Source organism: Nymphaea colorata, chromosome 2 (assembly GCF_008831285.2).
Source record: "Nymphaea colorata isolate Beijing-Zhang1983 chromosome 2, ASM883128v2, whole genome shotgun sequence".
NCBI lineage: Eukaryota > Viridiplantae > Streptophyta > Magnoliopsida > Nymphaeales > Nymphaeaceae > Nymphaea > Nymphaea colorata.
In genome coordinates, this window is record NC_045139.1 from 18,121,766 (window position 1) to 18,134,902 (window position 13,137).

The following is a 13,137-nucleotide window of genomic DNA, read 5'->3' on the forward strand; positions in this document are numbered from 1 at the left end:
TTCACCTGCCCGTACGCCGTCGTTCACGGAAGTTAACAATGTGCTGACTCTACGACAGTCATGTCCCGATGCCTGCCCTACAGTACTATTCTCCGACCCTTCCGGTGGCGCTTTTATCTATGCATTCTCCATACAACGTTTTACGAAAAAGATACCTAAAGTGGAATCATGAAAATGTGCTCGCGTTCCGAAATTTTGACTGGCACTAGAAAAAGGCTTCCTTTGGCTTGGGCAAGTTTCGCGTGAATTAGCAGTTAACGTTGCTTGTTCTATTGCAGATCAAGTCTCCGAGAGGTATATCTTGTCGTCATCAACTGGCTGGATTGATCTGCGGTTATATGTCACTTCTTCCTCAGCCTTCTAAGAAAAATTGCTTGTCGGGGTAAACCTCTGAGAGGATGGACAGAAAAAGTTTCTGATGCAGCCTCCGATGGATTTCCGGCTCCGGCCATGCTCAGTCTACCCAACCTTAGGGGCCAGGATAGAACTACTGGCTCTCTGCAACCGGTAGCTAAAGCAAACCTAGATTCCTGAGTAGACCATGCATGAAGAAAAAGCAAACAGATTGACCATCTCGAACTTGGTTCAAAGGGAACATTTATGGATTTGGGATGAGATTTTTCGCTCCCTCTCATGCTTCTTCTGCATATAATTTCCCGATAATTTTACTGAAAGTAAAGAAAGGAGACAAAGCTTATGAGATAGTGTGAACTTTAACTTTTTCTCCTTTTCAATCCGTGACTTTAGAACAAGAAAAAGCGACGTCTTTTTTTCTGAAAGTTCGATCATGCTACGGGGCCAGGCAAGAGTTCTTTGGTCTTTGTGAATTTGGGTCTAATTTATATTTGCTTCTACTGAGGAAAAAGAAAACTACATATACAAATTAACAGATATAATGCCGAACCATTTGAGTACGACAAATGTTAACATACAACACCAGAAAACGTCATCTCTCCTGTGCGTTAAATTTATGTTCATAGTGTAATGTAAACAGTAACTAAAAGATACAGCAAATTTCGTAACGGAAAGAAAAAAAAAAGGCTCCTCAAGATTCACATTTTGAAGAGGGCTAGTTGAGTTCACCTTCCCGTTTCCCTATATATATATTTTTTGACAACTGTACATTTTTCAATGTCTTGAAAAGAAGCGAAACAACAGAGAAATTTCTGTTTTCTGATGTCTCATTTCGTTCCTGATTCTTGGCTGGATTTCCAAGCGAACTGTGTAGTGTGTAGACATTTTAAATACATCCAGCAGCAAACAATCGGGAGCAACTTTTATTTCAGGGAGGAAAAAGTGTGTGTGTGTGTGTGTGTATATATATATATACACACACACACACACACACTTTTTCCTCCCTGGAATAAAAGTAGCATTAAGTAATAAAATAGTGTACGTGAATTGGGAAAAATCCAGAACCATTCATCTGGACCAAGAAAATGAATAAGCTGCTTTTGCCGTGGAGTTAATGTGAAGTGCACTTGTGTTTTGTCCCTGGAGATGAATATGCTTCAGATGAAAATCCGGTTCACATCATTCAGTTGATAAGAGCTTGTCCATCAATATATCAAATAAACCAATATAATAACAACATCTTCTATGGAAGAAAATTAGGTGAGCAAGAAGAGCATAGACTAAGTTGCTACCTTATAGAGATGTACAAGGTCTGGATTCTGGTTGAGTATAACAATTACCACATCCATTGGGTGCAGAATGGATTTCTTGGCCAAGATGCTTACGTTTTGAGTTTCATGAAGATAGGTGGCCTGGATCTGTCAAATACGGCTACAAGCACGATCAGCCTACTTATTAGATTATTAGTTGGAGGTGATCTTCTCTAGAAATCATTGAAGGTGGATTTGGATTAGACGTCCAGTACCATCTGATCCATTGGCATCAGCAGTTGTTCCATATCCTAATAAATAATACTTTTCCAAGGCCTCTCCCTGAATGAATAGGAAGACAGGTTTTCAGTGCCAGTGGGTGTGCAGCAACTGAATCTTGCATCGAAATCTGTTAAGGACAGGCTAATTTCCTTACCTCCAAAGACAACAGCAGCTGGCGGTATGCACTGCTTGTTTGTGGGAAACGAAATCTGCTGGAAAATCCCATCATAATTTTATTAGTCCCTCTCATGCACCAGGAGAAAGATTGTACTGCAAACATGCTAAAGGAAGAAGAGTGGTGAACAAAGACAACATCAGGCAATAAGATGGTCGGGCCTGTCTGTTCCGGTACTGCGGATACATAGGATGCCTCTGTTTCTTGTTTTGAAGGCACTTTCTTGTGTGTTCTATGCTTCTCACCTTGGTGTCCTACATGAAGCATAATATTTTGTTCCTAAAACAGGTGCTCTCATCTAACAATCGAACAATCTCTAAGGGGATGTTTGACAATTAGAAAACTACCACAATGTGTTATGTGTCCCTCTTAGTATTTCAAAGATTGGTGCAGATTTTGTAAAACAATAGAACGTTCCATGGTATGAATTTGCCCAAGACAGATTCATACATATTCATAGTATTTCACGAATCTGCCCTAATCATATGACACTAAGTTAATGTTTCTGTTGTCATATATATATAATGAGCATCCCACAAAGTTTAAATGGACCAATAAATTTGCTTATCGCTATTCACTAGCATCGAAGTCTTAGAGATACCCAAAATTGATCTGTATATACCAAAGCTGTGGCACCCCAGATTTACTCAATCAAATGTGAACAAGATGTGCTTCCCTTGTGATCGACCTTCGAGGGCCGGTAAAATTTCTGCACCCGCTTGTCCATTTCAGCTCCCAACTTTGCAATCACCGCTCTTTAACTTATTTCGTCAGATTAACTTTCCAATGCACCAACAATATCGGAAACAATAATATTCGATGCTAAAAAAGTACTTCCTCCAGAGCACAACTCAGATAGAATCTATATCGTAAAGTTGTACGCATGGTAGAAAGATTAAGAAGCAATGTGAACTCCATCTACAATAAGGGCACATGGGTAACAAGGATTTCCTACAAATACGTAGAAACTGTTAATATACCAACCTATTCTTGTTCAACAGAGGAACCATACATCGCAATGCTGAGATCCAAATTTATACTGCTATTCTCCATACAAGGCACGAGGCTTTCCGCAAAGTTTACCCTCGAATAACATGAAACAGTTTCACTTGTCTCGCTGTTTGTGCAAGTGTGACCCTTCCACAGGCACCTTCTCTTCCCCGCAGTATTCAGAGATAAAGATAGCGTGCAATCCGTTTCTTCCCTTTTCCACTGTTGAGGTGAAGATGGAGAGCACACTTGCGCCTGCTCATCTTCCTCAAGCTTCCTTTTACTGGAAACCATATGATCTGGAGTTGTGCCTGTAGGATGCTGATTAATCATACACAGAGTATCAGCGAGATGGACAAATATAGCAAAATTTGGTTCTCCAAAAATTAAATTCTTAGACTTGCTGATAAAGTTCTCTATATATGTATAAACAACATTCTGCAATTATTGGCAGTTATGATGTTTCATAATATCAGTTTTCTTTTATTTTAAACAAGGATGCTATTTGTCACTGTTAAACGTCAGTGGAAAACTTTTCTATGGATTTATTTATGTTACCTACTTACAGGATACATTGCCTCTATCTTTATTGTTTATTTAATGATTTTCCATGAGCGCCTTGGGAGATTTATCATTATTTCCAAATCTGGGATTTGTAGGCAAGACTCGACTCCTAACAGAGATTATGCGGAGAGAGATGAACATGTACAGCCGGCGAGGCTGTTGAACTCTCTTGATTTTTCAGGTTTGAAGATATCAAGCCCAACCCCTTAGGCCTTAGCCAGGTGGAAGCAGTTTAATGTTGGCACTCAGGTCAATAGCTGATCATCATGTTTCCCCGCGCGTGCATCAACCCTAATGGATTCTCGTGAAAGGAAAGATATGCATAAGATCCATCAAGGGCCAAGCCACTACCTTCTTTGTTAATGTTTCTAGGATATTTCCATTAAATCTATTATTGCCGCATTGGTAAAGCAATGATAACCCATCTAATAAAGTTGAAGTGTTGTGAAACGAATGCAGTAATTCGCACATATTTCAAGCTTAAAATGAAAAGTCCGTATAGAGACAGATAATTAAATGCAGTGCTCAAGAAATGGTCTAAAAGTTGCAGAGCAGCAGAGATAGTCATTATAAAACTGATCAATGCCTCAAAGGTCTAATATACGATTAGACTGAACAGTGGCAACGACAACACACACAGACACCGCTACGGGAGTTTAAAAATACTAAACTCAACGTGTTTTGGAAATGCCCGTTAAAAAGAAACGGAGCACATAACTTCCACTAGTAGCAAAACACGAAATTATTCAAGAGAGAGAGAGACTGAGGGGAGGGGAGACCTGGATATCAGATGGGCAATCTGAAAATCCTACTGCAATGAATCCGACTGTGCCAGTATCTGCTGCTGCCTGCTGCCATCTGAAACCATTTATTCCCTGTTGATGCCTCAAGCCCTGAAGATAATCATCAAAAGGGTACGAGCAAGAAGAGACTGCATCTTTTCCTCCTCCTTTGCTATCATGCTGTGGTGGACAAACCGGACCTTCAACGTAGATATCTGGACGAGTCTCTGCCATATTCGTTGCCTGCCTGCTTTTTGCAGTGAGGGAAAAGAAAAACCATGCACCCCAGAAAGTTTCAGGCAGAAAGTCTAGAAAGGAAGGAAAGGTGAAAAGAGGAGGAGGGGAAAACTGAGGGAGGATGCTTTTAAGGCTTAGGAAAGTGAATGGAACCTTTTCCAAAACAGGAGAGGCTTATGATACATCAAAGATTGAGAATTCAACTCCACTGTGGTGGGTCTTGTCTCTCTGGTTGTCGATGAAAAGATAATATTGGCACCATCATTACTGGCACACCTTCGACTATCATCACCGCGGTCATGCCCCACATCATGACGTGGTGTCCTCGTATGCGATGGATGGGCAGCTATTTTTGAAAGAACTGAGCACGCACAAATGAAAAAAAAAAAAAAAAAGACCAAGTGAGAGAAAGAAAGTGAACTCACTTTTCTCAATATATATATATATATATATATATATAGATAGATAAAGAAAGAAAGAGAGAGAGGGAGAGAGAGAGGCATAAATTCAATTATCCATCAATCCTAAAGGAACATATGCATAGACATTTAAGCAACAATGAAAAGGAAAATGATATTTTAAATGCAAATTTATTGCAGGGGGTCTCAAGAGAGCTGAAATTTTCACACATGCATACCTTCTCCTTTCAAGACAGTCTTCTTGCTTCGGTACATCTGATTTGAAGTGGAGAAAGAAAAATCTTCCGTTTACTGTTTTGCAAAAGTAAAACAAGCATAAACAACCAAAGGATTGAACTGAGGAAAACCTGCAAGTGGCTCTTAACGTGGGAAATGGTAAGCCCTCTCACATCCATTAGCTGCAGCACAAGCTTTGGTGTGGCTTCTACATCACCACAACACACAAAAAAAAAAAGGAAGTTTTTAAACAATGAAATGCAGTCAGAGAAAAGTGATCTACAATCATATTCCTCTACCATTTCTGTCACAGGATCTAATCTCTTGTAAGAACAAACTCTACAGATTACTGGAGAAATGGAGTGCTCAGAGAGAGGGAGAGAGAAGCGCTTCTTACTATTTTGTCCTCCCAATCTTTCGATGGCATGAACAAAACAATGGTGGAGGTCTGGAGTCCATCTCAACCTGGGAACTTTCGATCTGATGTACTGCCTCACAGTCCCGTTCCTCCCGCATGCACCCATCTGCTCCTTTCTTGGTTGGCTTGATTCAAAGAACCCCAAGCACTATCAACGGTTTATCCTGAACACTCCGAGAGATCTCAACTCCCTCTGTTAAGTACACAAAGAAGCATATGGAATGCGGAAAGAAAGCTACATCCAAAGTCGACGTTCTTCTCTGCCGTCACCTACCACCTGAGGTCAACTTGTCAAGTGCATAAAAACCTCTGAATTTGCACTTCTTGAAGCCTTCAACCTTTTGCAGCACCTGTCCATCAGTCACACTTCACATGCTGTGGAACGTGCCAATTTCTTTTCTCTCTCTGTCACTCAACTCTCAGCAGCCATTGTAATCATCATAGTTATACAGGGAAGCATTAATACTTTTAGAGAATAATAATTACATGCAACAAAAATTGCTTGGTCAAGGACGCATAATTCCCGCTGCCTTTCAGGAGAGCGAGGGAAAGAGAATCAATGCCCTCCAAAAATGACAGAATTTACGATGGCGGTACTTTTACTTGTTGTGCACTCTTGAAAGAGAATCCTACTGGACTGTTGCATTTTCTAACCTCCCCTTCTTTTCTTCATTCAGGTTCCTCCACCTTCTTTTGAAGTTTCTCCCGCGTACCTTCATGTTTAGAATGGGATCCGTTGAGCTCCTTGTATGGAAGAATATCATCTATACCATGCATCTCGGGCTCTGGTGGCTAAACATCTCTCTCTGCCTCTCAGAGATCTCAATGGGAGAGAGTTTTCAAGACAAATAGCAACGGATGTTTGAGATGAGTTGATTTGTCACATGCAATATGAAACTCAAACACATGAAAAATCGCAGTTCATTCTCTCAGTTTGTCTTGGAACCTTATTATATATTGCCTCAAATTCTATATGTTGGTGTGCGAGATGGCATCATTACTCTCAAACGAAAGGTTCTCGTTTATGCAAATAGTGGAAAGGAACAATGGAAAAAGACTTGTCACCTTGGACATTGGACAACAAACAAAGCGTTATTGAAGGTAGTGGTAATCGCAAATTTTCACCAATCCCTTTCACAACAGTGTCTTACAAATATACATATATATAGATGTTGGGAGAGAGGAACAGAGAGATTGGTGGGCTGGTCAAATTTATGTTTTAACAGTTCTTTCGCTGATATTCACCTGTTTTTTGCAGTGATTCTAATAGGGAGGAGGAGGTCAGGGAGCCTAGTATCCATTTTGTCTGCTAGAGAAGCCAACAGCAGAAAGAAAGAGGAGGAGTCCTCAGCTTAGGCCTTTTCAGAAGAAGGCATTTATGGTTGACATGACAGAAAAACCTTTCTCTCTCCTCTGGTAAGTGGAGAAGAAAAAGGAATGGACCGAATGCCAGTGAATTGTCTGCTGCTAATCCCACGCCCGTACTACATAAACAGTATAGGTTAAATCAGAACCAGCAACATTCTCGGCCTGGGGAGACAGCCCCTCCTGTTTATTCCTTTTCTATTTCTTTAATTCCTTCGTGTCGCCATACAAATGATCAACGGTTGGGGAGACGTCCAAATCTGGCTGCCTGCATGCTTAATTAGTCTCATGCACAGCAGAAATCTTGTGCCGCTTTGGTGATCAGTGAGAAAGATCATCTGACGAGAACTTTCAAGAATCACTTGATTCCTTGAAATTCGTGCAACGTTGGAATTCTTGGATGCTCGAATTCATGACTCACTGTAGAGCGTCGTGTCTACAAACGAGAACGAGATGAGCAGCTCCTAGCCGGTGGAGAGATACTGAACAGTTTATGGTCTACTCTACCCACCTCTCCTATTTTCAACCCTATGGAGGCGCTCGTTTGAAAAAAGGAAAGTTACCAGTCTACACACGCTACCCTCGTCTCCTATTTTCATGTCTAATATTGAGGAAGGAACTAACTTGCTTGAATTTGGACGTCGTTTTGAATGTATAAATGCAATAGTCGATCTAAACAATCAACATTTGTTGGATTAATTCCATAAAGAAAGTCTTTATCGGATTTTTCAACCACATACTTGAATGTTCTTACTGCACTTGCGCCATTGGAATTGAATTAGTACCAAATATCGTTCCATAATCACATACCCACCGGCCGGTAAGTGGATTTTCCCATACATTTTGGTGCTTGTTCCCATCAAATTTGAAAAACTGGCTTTATATATTTGGGTAATACGACTAAAACACATTTTTTTTGTCAAGAAGGTGACTGGGGAGAATGTCAATGCATAAACATTAGGAATGCTTGTGAGATGCATGAAAAAAAGCTGGTTGAATGTAATAACCCAAAAGCTGGGTGGTTTTTGGTAATAACTTTTTGTCCTTTCCCGCAGTGGGTCCAGGTGCCTGTTCCAGTTGGTCGTACTAGCTTCAGCAGGCCGGTAGGCTCGGCCGAGCCCATGACTTTGACTGGGCCCTTCCCCGCGTACGTCTTGACTGACCAAGACCCATGAACGTTGACTGATCAGTTGACTAAACATGGAAGACTTAGCCCGGCAACTCAATCTGACTTTGAACTTGACTTTGTCTTTTGCCATATCAATTGTGGTTTGAGACTGATTAGCACTGTACTGTGCAAAAGATTTGTTCAATAGTTTTTGACCAATTCACAAACGATGTACCGTGCCGCTTTGGTTCACAAAGCAATTTTTATCATTGATAATTACTTATTTTCTTTGTTAAGATCAACATTAAGGTTATGTTTAGATGACACTAAACAATGTTTTTTGACAACCTAGTTTTTCAGCCCCTTCCCTTCTTAAAACATACTTTATATATTTGGGTGACAACATCCTATAAATTACGTGGAAGGGAAGGCAGGTTACCCACTTCCTTTTGAAAACAAATAATTTTGTCTAATCACAAGCCCAATTTTGTCACCCAAACACATCTTAAACATCATACTGAGCATTTACTAGTATCATCAAACATGCTCTAATTGTTTATAGTCATTTCCTTAATGTCGAGGCTTATGTATTCAGAATTTGAACAAGTAAAACGAGAAATGGATGGGTGGGTGTTATCTTGTAGATGCAAGACATTTGAGAAAAACTGCGTGCAGGAATTATGTTGAATTTCTGATATTTTCCATCATCTCTTTCCTCTTCCGTCTTTGAATTGGGCAGTCAAAATATGAGACTTCAGTTCGTACGAGTAACGAGATCCCCTAAACTATATGCATGCCTAAAAAACCCACTTGGTAAAACCTCAAAATCTAACTGGAATAACTTCGCGGGACCTCATTTTTCATTTTTTTTTATTTTTAACAGCAGCAGTTACTAACAAACCGACTGCTCTTCAGTAGGCAAGTAGCTCTTAGATTTCAAAGGAGTATTTCAACTACTTCGGTCCACCCCTGGACCAAGTCAAGAGATCAAGGAGTCCTTCCAACTTTTTTAAGTTGCTATCTATGCAAAGTAATGTTTAGTTCCTTGATAAGTGCTTGGAGGGGCATAGCATATTTGGTTGGCATGGCAACACATCTTAAATAAATGCTATTTTTTTGAACGGTAAGTAGTGGTATGTACTACATTCAAGTTGAAAGCATATGTCATAAGATCTTCGAAAGTACTGAAGTACCGCTCCCAACCAGCAATTCAATTTTGTTGCTAAGTAGTTTGAGTTTTCTGGCTATATTGTCTTGGCCAACTTTTCAGCCCAAAAAATGGGTTTGAAGAATCGCCAGAGAATTTAGAAACTATAAAATAAATAACCAACGAAGTGCACATTTAAAAGCTTCTCACAAAGAACACGAATGATTTGAAGGAAACGCTAATAAGGAAAGAATATTATTAGAAAATCATAAAAAGGAACTTTCAGAGGAAAAAAGGAAATTAAACATCAACTCCCAAAATCCTTGTGGTTAGATATCAAGAGAATCGGAGGGATCGTGCGGCTGCCGCCAATCAGCTTCAGTCCGGCTGTTAACGGCGATATGGCCGTTCTCTGCCGATCCCTATAAGGATTTGCATCGCCCCCTCCTCATCATGTCCCCCTAAAACCCCCCAAGATGAAAAAAACCAGTCAGTAGTCGTCCAGAGACGATGATCCTCTACGGCACGACGGGAAGCGAGAGCTTGAGATGGACGGATGGGAACGGTTCGTTCGGGAATATACGTGGGGGATGGGGAAAATGACAGGCAAATCAAGGGGATGATGAGAGGAGGAGTAGAAAAACTATAACGAGCAAAATTCCACCGCGGTCAAAGAAAGGGAATGATGGGAATAACTGCGAAGGCAAGGGAAAGGCAACAATGATGACGGCGAAGAAAAGGAAGATGGTCGTCATCATCATCGCCACCAGCAGAACTACAGCCACCGAGGACGCCGGTAGTTGGACGTTGCCGTCTGCCACATGCAAAAATATTTAATAAATATGAGAGAGAGAGAGAGAGAGAGAAAAAGAAAAGTTGAAGGAATTTTCAGCAAATCGATCGGCTTCGGGCAGTGGGCTGTAGGCGGCAGCAGGTCTGAATGAACAGGAGAGAGACAGAAGAGATGGCTTCCGGTTGCATTAATGAAGGACGTCCGTCGACAGCGTCTAGTCGTTGTATGGGTGACTGAGTTTCGAGGATCCGTCGCCGGTGCAATCACGTAGACTACGTGAAGGGGTTGCATTGACAGTAATCATAATCCATCTACAAACCCTTCTCCCTCTCTCTCTCTCGGTTGTGGCGTCCCCGTCTTGTTTTGTCAAGCCTGACAACATTCTCTAAATTCTGGAAATACAGATCTACATCCTGTAACAGTGCATGCGATTGCTTCGAGCCTTTTCCTTTGGACCTGCAGTTGCATGAAGAAGATCGCACTTTGTGCAGCTGACCTTCAGTTTACGTCATTGCCTTGCCCATATCACAAACTCGGCCACCACCCGTTTGGCCGTCAGCTTAAGCATATCTTTGTTAATGTGAACGGTACAATGAAGCTTGTAATCTATGCCCGATTAAGTTTTTGAACAATAAAAGCTTCTTGAATGAGTCTTCTTTTAAAAGTTCATTTTTATGTAACTGCGTCTTTGCGACTTTTCTAAGATCAAAATAAAAGTTCATCAAGGGAGCGTTAATTTGGATGACTGCTCAAAACCAAGTTTTGAAGGTTAAAACTTTATTTTATTACTTCCAAAATACCTTTAAGTTTTTGTCTTGTCATCCAAAGGTGCAAACTAGATTTTTTAAAAACTGAGTTTTTAAATAGGTTTCTACAAACTTTGGTTTTTACAAAACCAAGTTTTTCTTATGATGTCACTGAAACACCTCTTGAAAGTCACAATGCAGCCAGTGAAATTTTTACTTTTCATAAATCCATCAAATAAGCTGTGAACCTGAAATTTTGAAAACTGGTAGCTGGAAGTTTATTCAACATTACCTTTTATTGATTAGACTATATTTTCATCATTCTACCTAACAGTTTTTTTTAATTTCTTGTGAAGACAACTAAACATTTGATCTTATTTGACAGTTCCATGAAAACTGTGGTCTTCATTTTAAGAAGTTAAAAAATTTTGAAGATAATGGGCAGAGAGAGGAGGTCTGAAAAGGACAACATTTGTGCATATTCTTTATTGTTTTCCCAGAAACCAGAATAGTCTTTAACGATTTAATATTTGTTTATAAAATTATGAGGTTACAATTTGCCCTGCAACTTTTCTTGGGGAAAGAGTATTATCGTGATATCTATAAGCATTCATTAGGATTATGTTTTAATTGGGCAAACTTTAATTATTTGAAACTTGAAAGCAAAAATGAGGATCTTCTTTGTGCCTTGAACTTGGAAAACAAATAATGGATTTACTTTTTTGTGCTCTAGTGGGGGATGACCCCCACTATATTTTCTTCCCAAATAATTTATTCAGGCATGCCTCAAGCTTTGCTTTTTGTCATTTTCCAAAACCCAGACAAGTAATAAGATGCTCATTTGGCTCACTATGAATATCGGAAAAGGTACGTAATTATCGTATAAGACTTTAAACACATAAAAAATGAAAAAATAAGGGATATAATAAGTTGGATTTAAGAGCAACTGAGAGTAGTCTGTTGTTGTACATTAACTTGTAGCAAATTCATAGTTTTTTATTTTTTATTTTTTCTAAGATTACTTGGGGGAAATCACTTTATGTATAAACCCCTCAAGGGCATATACCCTTATACCTTCATATATATTCCTGCCAAAAAACACATGAAGCTCACATAAAATTAAAAGTTTCGAGAAAAAGAAAAGTGACCTAATTCAGGTTTTTAAGCAAATAATGGCTTCTATGAAGAAAGCACCCCCAGGTTCCATTAATACCAAATATGCAGTTTCCTACAACAACTGACAGGATGAAATGATGAGACATGATGTGCTTGATTCCCCCTAAAATAGAAGATATAATGCTCTGAGTACCACCTGCTGCAGAAAGCATATTGCTACGCCTTTTGAAAACTAACTCGAGGTTATGTCAAGTCCTCTTCATACCTTTGACGCTGAACTCAAAAATATTTTCATTTCTCGATAAAGATCATGTCATTCCAAGCATGTGAATATCTTCTTTTCTCTTTGAAAAATCTGTCTCTTTTGGATTTTCTCACACCACCCGGTTGGTCGTATCATTTGCCAAGAAGAGAGCTTGTTTTCCATGAGACAATTTTCCTACGAACCACTGTATCTTGTTTGCTGCATGCGGAGCACAGAGCTTCATCTCAGATTTGTCCTGGGGAGAAAAGTTTTTCTCGCTTCTCTTCGTGCCGAAATGTCTTTTTTCAAATATGGAATTGAGTCTTCCTGCTTTTGTTCTTTCTTTATGTGAGAAAAAGTGATGAGATTTTCAAGCGTGGTGGTTTCTGTTTGGGAAACTTTGAATGCATGGTTTGAGTGACCTGCTTTGCCACAATCTTGACCTTATTTCCATAGGAAAATGGGCAGAAAGAAACTGCCTTTTTGGACCCGTCTCCCTATTAAAACCCTTTCCTGCGAAAGCTTTGCTTGCTTGCTTTTGGCCTTCAAAATTTCCTAGCGGCGTACCTACAAATGAAATCTTCTCACTTAAATTTCTGAAGCTTATAAACGATTTTGGAAATTGGTGAGTCTTTATTTTCAGAAGAAGTTTGCGGACAAGTGATGATTCCGGACGTGTTTTTCCAGCATCGATTTCCAAGAAAAAAGAGGCTTCATGCAGCTTCATAGACACAGCTTATGTATTAGCCACCTATTGCTCATTAATCTGGCAGTGAGAAGGCCACCTCCATGTTACTGACGGTATTTTTGTTGAACAAATCCAAACAAAAACTTTAGTAAAACCCTTCTAGTGTGCACCCAACCACCTAAGTTGTCAGCCAATAGCTTTAGATTATGTTGAATGAGCAGGAAAAGTACTTCATTCTATCGC

At 39.8% G+C, this 13,137-nt stretch overlaps 1 protein-coding gene across 2 annotated transcripts; it reads right to left on the bottom strand.

The window, feature by feature from the left end:
* Positions 1–1,538: 1,538 nt before the first annotated feature.
* On the bottom strand, positions 1,539–4,733 carry LOC116248679 (uncharacterized). Of its 2 annotated transcripts, XR_004171041.2 has the most exons (4): positions 4,395–4,733; positions 3,046–3,372; positions 2,041–2,098; positions 1,539–1,946 (listed from the first exon to the last, which is right to left on the bottom strand). XR_004171041.2 is itself a non-coding variant. In XM_031621606.2 (2 exons), the coding sequence occupies exons 1-2, from the start codon at positions 4,629–4,631 to the stop codon at positions 3,046–3,048; spliced, it is 564 nt and encodes a 187-aa protein (XP_031477466.1). In that variant the 5' UTR covers positions 4,632–4,732; the 3' UTR covers positions 2,129–3,045. The 2 variants fall into 2 exon arrangements, 1 of the variants encoding a protein (XP_031477466.1); XM_031621606.2 differs by lacking the exons at positions 1,539–1,946; positions 2,041–2,098 and having other exon boundaries at positions 2,129–3,372; positions 4,395–4,732.
* Between the last annotated feature and the right edge of the window lie 8,404 nt (positions 4,734–13,137).